Source organism: Rhinatrema bivittatum, chromosome 9 (genome assembly GCF_901001135.1).
Source record: "Rhinatrema bivittatum chromosome 9, aRhiBiv1.1, whole genome shotgun sequence".
Lineage (NCBI taxonomy): Eukaryota > Metazoa > Chordata > Amphibia > Gymnophiona > Rhinatrematidae > Rhinatrema > Rhinatrema bivittatum.
The window spans coordinates 191,216,838-191,235,162 of NC_042623.1; the positions used below are offsets into that span (position 1 = coordinate 191,216,838).

The 18,325-nt window shown below is 46.5% G+C and overlaps 1 protein-coding gene across 4 annotated transcripts in view; it reads left to right on the forward strand.

The window, feature by feature from the left end:
- The first annotated feature begins 524 nt into the window (after positions 1-524).
- Positions 525-18,325, forward strand: part of CCDC50 (coiled-coil domain containing 50) — a 71,460-nt gene continuing 53,659 nt past the window's right edge. For 2 of the 4 annotated variants that reach the window (XR_003858636.1, XM_029616010.1), the window contains exon 1: positions 527-984. Coding sequence is in view for 3 of the 4 variants with exons in the window: in XM_029616010.1 (XP_029471870.1) it covers positions 936-984 (49 nt within the window). In the remaining variant the exon portion in view is untranslated. Of the gene's footprint in view, positions 985-18,325 lie in introns of all 4 variants that reach the window. The other 2 variants (XM_029616011.1, XM_029616012.1) reach the window with 2 other exon arrangements.

Below are 18,325 nucleotides of genomic sequence, written 5' to 3' on the forward strand. Positions count from 1 at the left end.
TGCGATAACTCCTTTTTTTTTTTTTTTTTTTTTAAATCAATTTCAAAGTGGAAATCAAATGACTTTCTGGGGACCCTATACAATCCAGAAAGTGGGGCGATGAGTACGGTTATTTCCTCAACCCGAGAAGATGTAGACCTTTTAAAGCAATGGGCTAAAAATTGGGGAAAACAACCTCCACCGTGACCTAGACTTGGGGAAAGCCCCTTTATCTCCTGTTGCCCCCGGTACCCACTTAAACTTAGCTGCAAGTTACTCTGTTCAGAGTGAGACCGAAGCCGGTCCTACAGCTAACCTGGGGGCTGCTATTTTATTTGCACTAGTTGCAAGGGTCTTGCCAAATGGCACCATTTTTTTTTTGTTCAGGTCATGCATATCCAGTCCTTGTTTTGCCCCGCAGGGATTGCTATGCCCACCTTTCTTTGGGCAATCAGGATTGCAGCGCCTGTCCTGAAAACACGGGAGCCGGGCAGGAAGTGCCAACCCCATGGATAATACTCCTTGCTAAGTGCAGTTTGCAGAGCTGTGCTTAATCGTCGGCCGAGGTTCACTGGAAACAGCCTGAAAATGTTTCCCCAAGACTGGGTCCTGGAGTGCAGCCCGGCCGGTCCACAAAGATCGTGCAGGAGCCAGCCCGGCCATCCCGACGCCGCTCATGCATATTCATGTGCAAGCCGGAGAGGGAGGCGAGGAAACGTCCCCGGCCCGCGTGCTCAGGGCAGCAGCAGGAGGAGGCGGCGCAAGGTGCAGCGGCAGGGCCCGGGGCGCACCGCAGGCTTTCCTGCTCCCGATCCCGGCTCCAGCTCTTCCCGGCAGCCGCCGCCGCTGACCCGCCCCCTCCTCCTCCTTTGTGTTTGCCGGCGGAATCCGCAGCCGCCGCCGTTTCCTGCTGCTGAGCCCGAGCAGGCGGCGGCCGGGGCCCCCCCGTGCGAGCCATGGCCGAGCCCGGCATCGACCAGTCCAAGCTGCCCGGCGTGAAGGAAGGTAGGAGGCCCCCGGGCCAGCGCTGCCCGCCTGGCATTTATTTCCGGGGGTGGGGGGCTCCGTCCTCTACTTTGCTCCTTGCATTGAAACTCTTCCTAGCTGGGGGGCGGGCTTATTATGTCGGGGGGGGGGGATCTGTTGCTGCTGTGTTTCTCGTGAGCTTCTGATGAGATCCAGGAAAAAAGCGGCGCGATCCTTAATGTTGGGGGGAATTTCTTGCCTTTCCGATTGCAAAGGTGAATGAGCGCGGGGTCGGGCTCCTGCCTGGATCTGGTGCTGACCCTCCTGAGGGAGAACCCCCCCCCCCCCGGGCCGAAGACCTCTCCTCGCCTTCCCTTTATCCCAGTGAAAGGGACAGGAGGAGGAGGAGGAGGAGGAGGCCACAAAGTTCTGCTGGAGAGGGAGAGAGAGGAAGTTTGCCTGGAGCCAGCAGCGCGGGAAGCGGCCAAGGCGCACGCAGGCTAGGGATCCCCAAACCTTTCCCCCCTGGCCCAGCCTCGCTCCCTTCTGCTCACTGCCCCTTTCCCGCCCTCCCTCGGTTTACCTGAGTTCCTGTAACGCTGAGCTGACCCAGTGGTGTAGCCAGAACTGCATTTCTGAGGGGGCCCAAGGTTAACACGGGTGGGCAGTTGACATACAGGTCTAGGCCCATCTGGTTGCACTCTTATCCATAAATAATGCCTTAGAGTACACCTGACAATGGATTTCTGAGTAGTTTTATTATGAGTGATGCTTTAAAATATTTTAATTCTATTCCAAGCACTTACCGGCATTAAACATTCCCTATTAGTCTATATTAATTTTATTTTATATTTATTGCAGTTTCTAAATACACATGATGTAAAAAGTAAACAAAAACACAACAGACATCAGATCCAATCATGTAATAAAACACATATCAATGTATTCTTTTATGAATGGGTTTTCCAAAAAATGCAGAGAATATCATAACTACAATAAAACAACAATAAGGTTCCCACTTTCCCCCACACACAAGCTCTCGCTCTCACATACTGTCTTTCACACACAGGCTCCCATACCCCCTCAGACACAGGCAAGCTCTCACTGTTACATTCTGTCTCACACACAGGCTCCCATACCCCCTCAGACACAGGCAAGCTCTCACTCTTACATTCTGTCTCACACACAGGCTCCCATTCCCACACAAGCCCGCAGGCTCACACAAACATAGGATCGCACCCTTACAAGCAGGCTGCCACTTCAACACACACATGTGCTTCCTCACACATTGGGTCTCACTCCTAAATACTCTCTCTTTCAGACATACCTGCTTTTGCTCTGTCTTACACACACGCTTTCACACCCACATGCTCGCCCTCCCTCACACACACACCCCCAAGCCAGGCTCCCATTCACACACACACACCACAGGTAGGTTTCTATTCACACAAACACTCACGCAAGCAGTCTGCCCATCAGGGGAAGCCTCCTCGTGTGCTGGCCTCTGCACTGTACAGAACTCTTGTGGCTAGCACTTCCTCTGTGTTGATCTCGTGCATTGCAAGATCAGCATAAAGCATGCGCTAGCCGCAACAATTTTGAATTCCGAAGGACCGGCACATGTGGTGGTTTAGGTGAATGAGCTCTCTCCTGGTGGTATTCCTTCTTCAGCTGCTGCTCCACTGGCTGTGCATGTCGGGCAACACTGGGGCCTATTCACAGGTCCTCCCTTCTCGGGTTGCCATGGCCGCCCACCCGTGTTTACGCCACTGGGTTGACCACTCTGACCATGCCTGGACCTGCACTGCAAGTCTCGTGCATCGTGAGATCAGCAGGGAGGATGTGCCGGTCCGTGACTTCTGAACACGATTGCCATGCTGCTCCAGTTGCATTTGGTAGCGGTGGAAAGCAAAGTTTCTTATTTGTAACAGGTGTTCTCTGTGGCAGCATTCATTGGCGCCAAATTCGGGCAGGCTTTCCTTATGTGCTCAGATTCCAAAACTTGTCTCTGAGCATGCGCGGGCGTTCCCGCTGAGCCACCGCACTAATCAGTCTCTATCTAGTCCAATAATTCAGTCTGCTTGCTGGGAGGTGGGAGGGATTGTGTGACTGCATTGCTGTCCGTGGAGAACACCCGTTACAGGTAAGAAACTTGGCTTTCTCCGTGAACAAACACACAATGCAGACACGCAACTCCCTAGCTAAGGTTGCTCTTTTTTTTTTTTATGTGATACTTCCTTTAGAACTGATGTTCTGAAGTTTTTGCCTGCATACATATCTCAGTCAAGATTATAATTTATAATAAACGAGAGTCTATCTGACCATGTTGCAGCTTGCAGGATGTCAGCAATGGGCACTTGAGCTATTGCCTATATCCACTGTGCTCTAATCAAGGTATAGCAAGTCAATGCACTGTCTTAACCATCTTGAGATAGTTTGCTTTTTTTTATATTGAGACCTATGCAGTGGTCAGAATAGGAAACAAATAATTGTTTGGTTCTTCGGAAAGTGCAGTAGGGCTTGTTTTCAGTCTAAGAAAAGGTAGATCTGTTCTTTTTTTGTTTTTGTTTTGTGAGGTTTCGGGTAGAATGTCAGTAACTGTATTACTTGATTTAGGTGAAAATCTGGAGTGAACTTTGGGTGCTTTCTCAATGTAACTGTCTTTATAGAAGGTGGTGAATGGTTTGTAAGTAACCAAAGCTTGCATATTCTTCTTGCTATGAGGAATATGACTTTCCAGGTCATGAACTGAAGAGAAAGCTCTCCTAGAAGTTCAAAAGGGTGATGAAATTAGCTGATGTAGGATGTGTCTTAGCAAGACCTTTCATAAATCTCTGGATTATTGGCTCCTGTGACATTGGTTTTTCTAGTGTTGTATCATGGTAAGTTGCTATGGCACTTAGGTGAACTCTTATTGAAGTGTTTGAGAGTCCTTGAGTAGATAAGTGGAAAAGATATTTGAGGAGCTCCGATACAGTGCATTCATACGGGTTTATCCGTTTAGATAAACACCAGATAGAAAAATGCTTCCACTTACATAAGTATGTCTTCTGTGTGGATGGTTTTCTTGAAGCAGTTATACATTTTGTGATTTTTATCTGGCAAGTTCATGTGCACGTGGGGATAGATTTCAAGAGCAATTTCGTCAATGCTAGGGTTCTTTCATCCAAGTGTAGTAGTGTTCCATCAAATTGTACTATGAGGTTTGGTAGACTTGGAAGGTGACACAGCAGGCAGATTGCCAGCTGATTCAGCCAGCGAAACCACGACTGCCTTAGCCAAAATGGGGCTATCAGAATGTACATGCCTCCCTCTGATGTGAGTTTCAGTAGGGTATTGGTAGGTAAGCGTAGGTGAAGGTGGTGTTCCATGGGATTGAAAAAGCACCCTGTGCTATCGCATTTTGTGAAAAGCGTTTGGAGCAGAAAGTTTTCATTTTGTTGTTGAACGGTGAGGTCTTCCTTACTTTTGAAATATCAAGGCTAAAACATGATTGCTCAGTACCCATTTGTGGGGATGTGGCTGTTTACTGAGGCGATCTGCTAAATTGTTTTCTTTTCCTGGGAGATATAGTGCCGTGAGATGGACTTCCTGGTTTATTGCCCAGTCCCAAATCAGAGATGCTTGTCCCTCTTTGCTTGTTGATGTAGACATGGTGGCCTGATCGTCCGTTTGCATTTGGCTACTTGACCTCATAAGTATGGATGAAAAACTTGTATTGCTTTGAATATGGCTTGAATTTCCAGGACATTGATATGTTTCGATCTTTCTTCCGGAGATTAAATGCTCTGGGGTTGGTTTTTTTTTTTTTTTTTGCCTTCCAAATGAGCTCCCCCACCCTGGTAAGATGCAGCTGCTCTTATCTTCTGTTGCAGTGTGAGTGGGTGCATTCTGTGACCGTTTATTAGATTGGAAGTATGTAACCACCAGTCCAGAGATTTTAGAAGGTGGGCAACAGTTGTGTCCTTTGATTCCGACGTGTCCGTAAATGCCATCGGGTGCATCTCATCTTTAGGCGTGCTTGTGGAACGGTGTATCATAGAGGCCATGTGGCCTATCAGTTTCAATAGGGTGCGAGTCAATATTTGAGTTCTTGGGATTATTGTGTATATTGAGTTGTGCAAAGTTGTCGCTCTTTGAAGAGATAGGGATGTTTTCATTTTGATTGTATTTAGTATTGCTCCTGTGAATTCTAATTTTTATGAGTGTGTCAGCTTTCATTTTTTGAAGTTTATTAAAAATCCCAAATTCTTTAGGATTTCGATGACAGTGTAAGTGTGTTGAATGGATTCTGGCTTTGAAGTCACCGCAGTTAGCCAGACATCCAGGTAAGGGACTATCATAATTCCTCATCGTCTGATGTACACTGCAACTACCAGCGCTGTTACCAGACCAAAGGGGAGTACTTTGGTATTGATAATGTGTTCCTTGTACACTGAGGCGGAGGAAGTAATGAGGATCTTCCTGTATTGGAATATGGGTATAGGCATCTTTGAGATCTATTGTGGTGAGCCAATCTTGTTGTTGAAGCAGTGACATTATTGTCTGTAGTGAATGCATGCAAAAGTTTTTTGTGTAGGGGTTTAACCTTCTGAGCTCAAGAATCGGTCGTAATTCCCCTTGGTTTTTTTGGACTGAGGAAGTATTTGGAGTAAAATCCTCTCTTGCACTGCAATTTTGGCACTCATTTGATAGCATTGGAGTGTAGTAACAAAGTTATTTCGTTCTGTAAAGTTCTCAATGGTTGTTTGCTGCATTTCTTGAAAGTAATGTTTTGGTATTCTCCTTAGATTGAGGTAATATCCCTGCTTCACAATAGATAATACCCATTGGACTGTTATTATTCTGGTCCATGCAACGTAAAAATGCTTTACTCTGGCCTCTGTTGGACAGCAGGGTTGTATTTCTGTCAGTAGATGGTTGTCAAAACTAGGTTGAGGTCTTTGTTGTCCTTGCTGGGACTGTCTTGATTGTCCCGTACCTGCAGCCCGTGGTCTTTAGTTTCTGGGTTGTTTATTTTGTACCAATATATTCTGAAAAGGTTGTTGCAATTGCCTATAGTAACTGTAAGGTTGGTATCTGTTACGATATAACGACTGAGTAGTAAGAGTGCTTGTATCCATAGGAATAGTGCTTCCTGGATTGGTACTGGTCAGTTGTATTGGATGTGGTCAACAATTGAAGTGCTATGCTCTGTGTTTTGATGGTTTTCACCGCCTTTATCACCAAACAGATTGTTCCCCTTACATGGGGCATCCGCTAGTTTTTTATGTACATCCTCTCTGACATTGAATGCTTGCAGCCATGCTAACCTCCTTGCTGCTATGGCGTATGTCAAAAGCATCATAAATTGTTCTAGTCATGTGCTTCACACAATCCTCAGTGTCCTTAAATAGAAGGTTGAATTCCGGTTTTACATATTCTGGTATGTGAGCTATGTAGTTTTTCATGGCCTGAAGCATATTGTATAGAAATCGCACAATCTGAATCTGATCTACTTCAATTTTAACTTGTAATGTTGTAGCCTGGAAAACCTTCTTTCCTGTAGAGTCTAACATCCTCTAGTCTTTACCTGGTGGTGTACTTGAGTACAATCTTGACTACTTAGCCTTTTTCATCGTGGACTCTACGATAGAAGAATCATGCGGGATTGACTTTTTTAATGTCCCGAACATTGTTGGATATTGTATTTCATTGTTAAAAGCTTGGGAAGTGGAATTATGGTAAACCATCTGCTATGTTGCAAGCTGAGAAAAGCGTCTAGCATTGATATCTCTTTATTATGCTTTTGTGTCTGTAGACAAATTAAAACTCCTTGTTGGGTAGAAGACGAATCCTCCTGTTGTGAATGAGTTTGATATTTCCATCCTTTTTAAAATGACTGATGTATTGTCATTAGGCAGTGTCGCTTTTGGGAACATTCGGAGAAGGTTTTGATGGTAAATCAGGTGACTCACTTGGGTGAGGGCATGCCAGAGAATCTATGGTGGAGTTCATGTAGTCCAAAAATATAGTTACTAGTGATGATGCATCTGACTCTGCTCTTGCATCTGAATCGTGTTGTTGTTTATTATGATGTTTTTTAATTGACAATTTCTCTGTTGAATGGTCTTTTGAAGGACTATGCATATATTTTTTTAACAAAATCTGACTACATTTTTCTGACAAGAAGACTGTTGATTCAGGGATGGTAATGGCAGTAGAATACTGCTTTTTGAATCATATTCTGCTGTGTTATCTTGATCCTGGTCTGTTTCTGCGAAGATATTTCGCCTTCTTCTGATTCTTTGGAGTCTAAGTACTGATATGGCTTGTTTTTTATTTTTTCTTTCTTTGGAGGTGGTGGTCTTGCTCATCCCAATTTTTCTTTTCCTTATATTTAGTGAATCTGTGAAGGTTTGTTTGTCTTTTAGATTCAAAACTAGGAAAATATGTTGTGCCGAATGATGGCGCTGTGGTTTCTGCACCGAATGTTGGTGCCATGGTCTCAGCACTGAATGATGGCACCGTAATGTTGAATGTTGGCGCTGTGATCTCCACGCAGAATGTCAGCCCCGTGAATGTCGGCACTGATACTTTCTTGGGCTCTGTGGTTTTCGACACTGGGTGCTTCTTGGCATGTTGACTGTGGTCCTGATGTTCATGGTGTTTTCTTGTTGGTGCCTTGTCGGAATATATATCTCTTTGTGCTGTATTTTTCTTTATCGGTTTTAGAAGTTTTTTTTCCATTTTGAATCAGAATGTGACTTAGTTTTCGACTTATTGGATTGAGCAGTTTGATCTTTTGATGTTTCTTTTTTCTGTTGTCTTTTTGTAAAAACACTTCATATCTCAATTTTAGCTCTTGATATACCGAACTCTTGACGACATGATTGTGCAGGACTTACTATTTGCCATGTCATGTCGTGGACCCAGACATCTGAGGCAGTATCTGTGGAAATCAGTGATGAACATCTTGTTACATTTCTTGCATAGTTTTAAAGGAACTAGCCCCTTTTTGGACATTGTTTCTTCAGAGAGCACTTCACCATTCCTTGTTGATGCGTTCAGTGGACACGAAGAAACAGAGACTGACGAATGTGGCAGTTGAGCAGGAATGCCTGCGCATGCTCAGAGAAAAGTTCTGGAATCTTCTGAGCATATAAGGAAAGCCTGCCAGAATTCGGCACCAGTGGATAATGTCACCCACTTGTGTGGCTGTATTGCGTGCTTGTCCATGGAGAAACCCACTTCCACTGCTCCTCCTGTGGCCACCGGACCAGATGAAATTCAGGTGCAGATTGGATGTGGCCCTTACTCCTGGCTTAGGCTGTAGTTTTAGTGATCTCTGCCCTAGGGTATTAGGAGAGCACCAGGAAGTTCTGGCAGCCCCAGTATCTGACCAGTTTAACGCTTCATTTGAGTCAGATGTAGGTGACAGTAAAGAGGGCGGGTGAGACTACAGATCAGTGACTCTGACATGGTGGGAAAATGAATGGAATAATTGATAAAGCAGGATAGGTTGTTACAGCGAATTACAGGTTTCACCCGAGGTAGCCATTGTTGGGCAAATCTTGCCAGTTTCTTTACAGTTGACCCGGGACTTGGAAAAGAGGAGAGCACTTGATATGGTGTACCTAGATTTCAGCAAGGCCTTTGACATGCTTCTGATAGACTTATAAACAAATTGAGCGGCCTAGGTGTGGGTCCAAAAGTGACTGTTGGGGTTAGAAACTGGTTGAGTGGGAAGTGACAAAAAGTTGCAGTTAACAGAGTTCACACCGAGAAATGGGATTACCAGCCTGCATCCTAGGTCTTATTCTGATTACCAGCCTGGATCCTAGGTCTTGTTCTGATTACCAGCCTGGATCCTAGGTCTTGTTCTGATTACCAGCCTGGATCCTAGGTCTTGTTCTGTTCAGCATTTACCGGTACATAAGCAATATTACAGAGTCACTGTCAGGAAAGATTTGTCTCTTTGTAGTTGATATTGAAATTTGCAAGTGTGTGACCCCCGCCACTCCCAGGGAAGTCAGAAAAGATAATGATTTAAAGACACTTGAGGAATAGTCCTAGGTTTGGCAACAAACATTTAATTGCTTTACTATCAAGAGGCTAATTTGCTTAAATAGCTTTCTCTGGTATCATATATTGTGGGGTTCTCCACTGCATTGGCTGTTACCATCCTTATATAATCATATATATTGTGGTACCTTCTCTGTTTTTGCACTTTAAAAAAATATATTTTTCTTTGAAATTGTTATATATTTCTCTCAGTTGTTATACTGTGGAGCTTTATGCTCTGGATTGTCACTTTATTTTGTGTCCATTATACTATTCCCGCCCTACCTTGAACCCCTTCCCGCTTGTGGTGGTTTATAATGTATCGCAAACATTTAATGCCAAAAAGTGCAGAGTTATGTATTTGAGAACAGTACAAAACAGGGGACGATCATCCGATGTGCATTAAGCGAGGTCAGCATCAAACGAGCCAAAGGTTGCCAAAGACTAGGGCTGCAAATACGACTTACGAAGACAACAGTTTTAAACAACTGGGATTTAAACAATTTTACCCATTAAACAATACAGAAAGAGGTGGAATTAGTACACGTGTGAAACTTGTGAGCAGTAGCGCCAGTCCTGGCTGCTGTCCGTTTGTGCATCTTACCGCACGCGTTCATAATTCAGTCGTCTTCTACACTGGAGAGTATAAAAAGCCCGTTTACTTACCTGAAGCCTGGACCACAAATGATTGGCCGGCATGCAAGCTGAAACAAGGAGCTGCCTGGAAAGACCTAAATATCAATAGGTGAAGAGGTGTGATTTCGCAGGGAGGGGCTGTGTTTAAAGGTAATTGGGATGCAGACCTACGGAGTGAGCTAAAAAAAAATCACAAAAACATAACAGCAAGAATCAGGCATTGCCACTGATCCTTAAGGGCTTCAGGGTGGCCACCCGTTGGGATCCGAGCCGCGGGGGTAGTAATTGCGCTTTGTTACACTCGCCACTTTAGGTAGATTAAAAAAAAAACAACCAAAAAAACGTTGATTGAGTTATGAATGCGTGCGAAAGATGCACGAATGGACAGCAGCCCGGGTTGAAGCCTTGACGATCGGTGCTGTAACCCCTTTTTGTATTGTGTTCAATATGTGCTACTCCTGGGGGAATTCTGTACAAAATAAAATTCTGCAAACTTTATAGTGGTCAAAATAACACAATATAACGTGAAAATCTTTAAGTAATTACACTTTAAATTAATACCGAAAAAAGTTATTACTTAAAGATGCAGAATTTCCCTAGAAATTCCCTACTCCTGGCCACTTTGCCCTCTCAGGCCCCCTCCACCTGCCAGTATCTCTTCCCTCCACCTCTAGGCTCAACCCCTTCCACTCTTTCGCCAGTCCCAGAGTTTGACCCCGTTCTCAGTACTGCCCCTCACACAGGCTCCCTCTGTTCCTTTCTCTCGCACAGCCTCCCTCTCTCTACTGCACATACACACATCCCCTCATACAGGCTCCCGCGTACACACACATCCCCTCCTACAGGGGCCCTCGCTCCCTCGCGTACACACACACATCCCCTCCTACAGGGGCCCTCGCTCCCTCGCGTACACACACACACATCCCCTCCTACAGGGGCCCTCGCTCCCTCGCGTACACACACACACACATCCCCTCCTACAGGGGCCCTCGCTCCCTCGCATACACACACACACACATCCCCTCCTACAGGGGCCCTCGCTCCCTCGCGTACACACACACACACATCCCCTCCTACAGGGGCCCTCGCGTACACACACACACACATCCCCTCCTACAGGGGCCCTCGCGTACACACACACACACATCCCCTCCTACAGGGGCCCTCGCTCCCTCGCGTACACACACACATCCCCTCCTACAGGGGCCCTCGCTCCCTCGCGTACACACACACACATCCCCTCCTACAGGGGCCCTCGCTCCCTCGCGTACACACACACACACATCCCCTCCTACAGGGGCCCCTCGCTCCCTCGCGTACACACACACACACATCCCCTCCTACAGGGGCCCTCGCTCCCTCGCGTACACACACACACACATCCCCTCCTACAGGGGCCCTCGCTCCCTCGCGTACACACACACACACATCCCCTCCTACAGGGGCCCTCGCTCCCTCGCGTACACACACACACACATCCCCTCCTACAGGGGCCCTCGCGTACACACACACACACATCCCCTCCTACAGGGGCCCTCGCGTACACACACACACACATCCCCTCCTACAGGGGCCCTCGCGTACACACACACACATCCCCTCCTACAGGGGCCCTCGCGTACACACACACACACATCCCCTCCTACAGGGGCCCTCGCGTACACACACACACACATCCCCTCCTACAGGGGCCCTCGCGTACACACACACACACATCCCCTCCTACAGGGGCCCTCGCGTACACACACACACACATCCCCTCCTACAGGGGCCCTCGCGTACACACACACACACATCCCCTCCTACAGGGGCCCTCGCTCCCTCGCGTACGCACACACATCCCCTCCTACAGGGGCCCTCTCTCCCTCGCGTACACACACCCACACAGGCTTCCTTTCTCACAAACAAACCTCACATACACACAGTCCCTTTTTCACACACACCAGCTCCCAGTCTCACACAATCTCCTCATGTAGGCTCCCTTTCTCTGGCACCCACACTCAATCACCCTCACACATGCTCTCTCTTTCTCTCAGCCCCCCTCCCCCCCACCCCAGGCTTGCAGTCTCACGTGGGCCTGCTCCATTTTCGGCGGGCCCTTCATATTCGCCGTGAGTGGGAGTAGCTCTGCTCGTGGCACGCTGGGGCCGCCTCCATCTTCGCCAAACTCTGCGCAGAAAATGGCAGTTCTGCGCATGGGGGGGTGTTCTGCAGTAGCACAGAATTCCCCCAGGACTGATGTGTGCATGCAGTTTCTGTGTAATAACCCTTTAAACAATAAAAGGGGGGAGGGGGGAAGAGGAACAGAAGAAGGAGGGGATGCTGATGTACCCGCGCTGTCACAATATGGGGGAGCCGTGCAACGTGCTGGGTAAGCTGCGGGCCAGCTTGCGCCCGTCTCCAGTTCATGCTGGCAGGCATGAATGTTTTAAGGATTAAGCAGGAAGCCTTTACTTGCGGTTTTAACTTTTTTTTTAAAGAGTTAATATTTCACAGCCCTAGGAAACATGACAAAGGTGGTGGCAAACTCCTACAGCGGGAGGGTAGGGGGCATTCAGAGGATTAAAGAGAAGGGGTAATGCCTCTGTATAAATCTCTACTGAGACTTCATTTAGCGCCTCATGTCCCGTTGTGGAGATTGCAACCTGGAAAAGGATATAAAGGCGATGGAGCCGGCCCCCGTGGACGGCTACTGAAATGATCAGCCGTCTTCACTTACAGGGGGGGAGAGAACCGAGGAAAGGAGAGAGAAGGGGATACGATAGGAAGCTTTGAATAAATGCACAGGAGGCAGGCCTCTTTCAACGGATGAGAAGCTGCACTGCCAGGGGTCACGGGAGGAGGGGAAGGTGCAATCTGAAGAAATATTTCTTCACGGAAAGAGTGGTGGATCCCTGAAACATCTCCCGCTGAAGACGGGAGACATTAAAAATGTTTGATTTTCCGACAGCATGGGACAAGCGTGGGGGCGGGTAAAGGACCGGAAATGCCAAGGATAGGGTAGGGACTGCGGGAAGTGGGCAGACTGGAAGAGCCGTGGGCTTTAGCTTCTGGGATGAGCTTTGGGTCATTGGAGACCAGTCCTGGCGTTTAAAGCGCCAGCCCTGCTGAGTCTGCGTTCCTCGTAGGAATCCGTATTCTGGGTTTCTGATGGACATCGGGTTAGAGTGTCCCTTAAAAGAAAACATTTATTAAAATTGTTGGGGAAAGTGTAAATATGATTTCTTCTTTGTCGTGTAGAAATCTGATCCTCTGTTGACCTTTATTTCCTCGCCTTTGTCACGTAGACATTCAGTAATCACATGGAGGTCGATGTTGAGCACCACAGCCGGGTAGGTAGGGACTTATCCAGCTAAGTGGCGACTTCTGAATATCCGGCCCCATTTAGCGGCCGCTGCTTAGCCAGCTGAGTGATGGGCAGGATAGAGGCGTAGCAGGGAGGAGCCACTTGGCTAGCTAACTTAGGAGGATAAGTGGAGATATTCATGGCAGTATTCACTCTACTCTTGAGCAGGTCTAAAGTATGCCAGATATACTTATCTCTGACTTAGCTGGATATATTTAGCTGCACAACTGCACTGCTGAATATCCTGGCAGATAGCCGGATAACTTGGCTAGTTGGCTAGCCTTTCAATATTGACCCTTCTATAATTTCAGCCTCAGAAAATTGAAAATAATTGTGCAAACTGTAAAAACAACGAGAGAAAATTGTCGGCACAGTAATGCAGGGGCTTTGAAACACCGCTACGAATTTTCCACCAGAGTATTGGCAGTTTGGGTGACTGTCGTCTAGCATGGTGTGTGGTGTTTTAAATTATCCCCCCCCCCCCCCCGAGAATATCTCCAGCTTTGATTCGGCTCGTTCGTTGACATTTTATTTCTTCATCTTACGGAAATCCTTATCACCATGCTTTAGAGACAAAACCCAGGCTTTGCTCAAGGTGACCTGGACGACATGATATAGGTCTATTAAAAAGTACAAAATGATTCCTAAAGGCAATAAACTCCTGGCCTCTGACCTACACTTGCGCGTCTTTCACTTTTCCCTGCAGTAAGGAATTTATGCTTTGACAGCATCAAATCGCTCCAAGACTTTTGTTTTTGTTTTTTAGCGTTTGATTTTGCACAGGTATTCTAATTCTTTTGGTGCATGGCGACACGGTCCCGGTTAATACCTTTCTTTCCAAGCTTTCTCTCCGGTGGTCACAGGACTGTACCGAGGCGCACGCACAATGCCGTTGCTGGCCGACATTTCTGATGATTTACAGGGCAGCAGCACCCTTCTTCTTCTTCTTCTTCCCAGAGCTCCTCCCGGCGTCATGAAGCTGTCGCTGTCCCTCAGGCCTGCTCTTACTTGCTGAGCGAGTTCTTTAAAGTCCGGGTGTTGGTAATGCAGCGTTTGTTTCCCCGAAAGGGTGGTTTTTGTCTTCTGCATATTTTTTTTAAATGTTTCGACGCATGGGCGGCTGCTTCCAGGCCACAGCCTCATCTCTTGTATGCGCAGAATGACTTTTTTTAAATATAGAGAAATGCTGAGGGCCATAGAAAATCCCAGCTTTTGGGACACTTGTGTGACTGACAGACATGGTCAAGGTAAACGAACGTGAGGCTCTTTTTTTTTTTTTTTTTCCAACAAGATCGCCTTGCGCTAAACTTTGGCGAAAGACGAACGTGCTTGCGATTCTGCGTTTACTTGAAATCGCCAGCGGGTTCTGGTGCTGCTGCTGCCCGAGCAGACCTTCAGAGCTGTACAAAGGAGGGAGAGGCGTAATGCAGCTTATGTATCCACGTACAGAGGGTAAACCCCCCCCCCCACCATAGATACGATGGGAGAAACCTTTAACATGTTGGCCCCTGCTCTTAGGTCAGCAGAAGATGTCAAGCCATGCAAAGCACTTTCTACATGCGTGAAAGGGACCTTTTCATCCATCGGGGGAACGTGTACGAGAGCCTTAGCTTTTGGGAGGAATCAGCTGCCCTTGTTGAGGGGGTGTGTGGGTGGGGGGAATCTGAAAAAAATGACTTCTGGTATACAATAAGGCTTTGTCTTTCTCTGTTCACAGAAAATCCACCTTTCAGGCGTGTCCTCCATCCAGCTGCAAACGTCAGTCTGTGTCTGTGTAATGAAACGATTAAAAGGAAAAAAAAAAACCAACGCCATCTGCTTTTTTTTTTTTCCGGTTTTCCTTTTTAGTGTCTGGGGTAAAGCTCTGGTGGCAGAGTATTCCCTTGGGGAGAGCCTGCTCGAAGTTTGAGTGCATTTTCAATTCTTCTTGACAGCTAATTCAGAAAAGAGGGCCTTCGCTTGTCTGCTGTGCAAATACTTGGAGAAGCGCGTTTCAGATTTTGTCGGCTGTGATGTTAGGGGGGATGGGAAGGGAGAGCCCATGGCTACGGTTGCAGTGTAATGCTGAGACCTAGGGCATGCTACCCTCAAAAGTGGAAAATTTGTAACTTTTTTTAAGTTATTACTGTATTTCCGATTTATTTTTATTTTTTTTTATTTAAAAGAATTTATTGACCACAGTATCTAGCATTTTGGGCAGTTTACGCACAGAAGCATTCAAAATAAAATGAAACAGCGTGTTACAGGTGATGCACACGCTGCCATCTCCCAATGGTTTCTTCAAGAGCCTCCACGATTACTAGCCATGCCTTTATCCTGGGTTATTGCCGAGGACCAGCCTTACCCAGCATCCAAGGGCAACCAAAATGATAAAGGGGATGGAACAGCTCCCCTATGAGGAAAGGCTGAAGAGGTTAGGGCTGTTCAACTTGGAGAAGAGAAGGCTGAGGAGGGATATGATAGAGATGTTTAAAATCATGAGAGGTCTAGAACGAGTAGATGTGACTCAGTTATTTTCACTTTCGGATAATAGAAGGACTAGGGGGCACTCCATGAAGTTAGCAAGTAGCACATTTAAGACTAATCGGAGAAAATTCTTTTTCACTCAACGCACAATAAAGCTCTGGAATTTGTTGCCAGAGGATGTGGTTAGTGCAGTTAGTGTAGCTGGGTTCAAAAAAGGTTTGGATAAGTTCTTGGAGGAGAAGTCCATTACCTGCTATTAATCAAGTTGACTTAGGGAATGGCCTTTGCTATTACTGGCATCCTTAGCGTGGGATCTTCTTGGTGTTTGGGTACTTGCCAGGTTCTTGTGGCCTGGTTTTGGCCTCTGTTGGAAACAGGATGCTGGGCTTGATGGACCCTTGGTCTGACCCAGCATGGCAAGTTCTTATGTTCTTATGTATGCTTCTGAACAAGAAAGCTTTGAATCTTTCCTCAAAGCCGGTGAGCCTGCAGTAGCCATGGATCTCGTTGAGGAGTGAGAGCTGTGAGGAGCTCCACGAGAACGCGAGAAGAGTCGGAATAACGGCCCGGCGAGCCCGGCGTCCTGCCCGCCAACAGCGGCCGGGTCGCTCGGAGGTTCCCGCAGATCCGGATGGGTAGATCCGTTCCATCATCTCGCTGGGGCTGCTAACGGGACCTGTCCTCCGGCAGTGTCTCCAAACCTTTCTTTAACCCACCACCCCCCAGTTACGTTTCTAGCCTTGACAATGTCGACCTGCAGCAAATTCGAGAGCTTAATTGTGCCTTGATAACTGAACAGAGTACTTTTTCAATTTGTTTTCAATCTGCTGCTTAGTTTGTTTCATGGAGAGCCATCTAGTCCTGGTACTAGGTAAATTGCAGTCCCTTTTTTTTTAACCTGTTCCTCACCCTCTCATGGTTTCATGAACCCCTCCAAGCTGAAGAGCCCTGGCCCGTTTCGCCTCCCCTTCATCAGGGAGGGGCTTCCATCACCTTTATCGTGTCTGTTGTCCTCCTCTGTACCTTTTCTAGCTGTGCTGTGTCTTTTCTGAGGTGGGGGGTGCGGGGGGGGGGGGGGGTCGGTTTGGATCCACGTGCCACAGAGGCATTATGGATATTCAACGGGACCCTGGCATTCTCTTTGCTTGTTTGGCCATCGCCGCACACTTCAGCCCAAGGCTTTTCAAGGCCGCGCCCACAAGGAGTCCAAGGTCCTGTTCCTGGCTGGTGACTCCCAATGCAGAACCTGGCAGCGTGTACCTCGAGCCGGGATTATTTTATTTCTCCCCGTGGGCATCACTTTGCACTTTTCCATATTAAACTGCATCCTGCGTTTTGGTGCCCGGTTCGCCAGTCTCACAAGGCCCTCTGGCTGTGTTTTAACTCATTTGAATAATTTTGTATCAACTGCAAATCTGGGCTGTGAGGCTTGGTTTGTAAAACTTTTTTTTTTTTGTGTATGCTTGCGTTTTGGGAAATCATTGTGTAAACAATTTGATCCTTTTTGTTTGTGTGTGTGTGTGTGTGATGACTATTTCCGAGTCCGGATTCATCACAGCAAGCCCTGCTGTGATGACCTGTACTCTCTTATATCGCAGGCTGTTACTATTTTGTTTTATTATCTTTTTTTTACATTTTTTTATGTTTGTTTGTCTACGTCTCTCGTTGACACGAATCAAAAGAAATCACCTTTGTTTTGCTGGCTGCCGTGTAAATCGATAACGTGAGGACAACTTGGGGCTAACGTGAGCGTACGCTTTTCATCATCTCAGCTCGTTCCCCTGCGCTCTTTGGCCATAAATAGCCATCCCTTAAGTATTTAGGGAAAGAATTCTTCTTTGATATCTGAACATAGGTGGCTGCTGCAGGTGATAACGTGGTGCAGATCAGATCTGTGACTCACAGGCTTGGCAGTTGTAGGCCTAGGGGTTAGGGCACAGAACTATGAAACTATCCCTGACTCATTCTCTGGTCTTGAAGTGGCCACCTAGCCTAGAAGGAAAAGTTTAAATGTGTGATTTTTTTTTTTTCTTTTACAGTGTTGGTAAATAAATTTGCTTGCTCGTTAACCGGAATCACATTTTTACATAAAACGAGGCATCTTTTCCTCATTGCTCTCAGAATGCTGATTTGGAGCACGTAAAGTCCCCTTTTTTCTCAGAGGGAAGACTGCTCTAGAACAAGAAATCATGGAATGAGGCTGCAAGGGGTAAACTCAGGAGTAGCACCAGAAAATATTTCTTCACAGAAAAGGGTGGTGTGGAGGCAGACACAGTAATGGAACTCGGAAAGTCTGGGATAAGCGCAGAAGGAAGAGAAAAGGTGTGAAGAAAACATATCACAACACGTTTACACAATAAATGTACACTCTGAGCCCAAAAGAGAAGGCAGCGGCAGACGTAAAGTGCCAATGGATATTCTCCACTGCCTCGCACACAAACGTGTTCGATTGCTGGCTCAAGTGAAAAGGAGGTTTAAAAAAAACAAACAAAAAAAAAACCTTCTACAAAACCTTAATAAAAGGACAATTTTCGTAAATGGTGAAACTTCCTAAACAGATAACAAAACTGAAGGTCCGAAACATGGGCCAATGTCGAGCTCTGTTTGGCTACATTTAAATGGACAGCATCTTCACACAGGTTTCTGGCTTATTTTGGGACACATTAAGATAAGTTTTCTAAAGTAAATGATGGTTGTTATTTGTATTCGTTTGCCATTCAGTTTAGTTGGGGTTTTTTTTTTGGGTTTTTTTTTTAGGAAGGTTTACCATTTATGAAAATTTTCCTTTGATTAAGGTTTTCTAAAAGTGTTTATTTGAAAAAGCACCTTTTGACTTGAGCCAGCAAATGAACGAGTTTGCGTGTGAGGCAATGGCGAATATCCATTGGC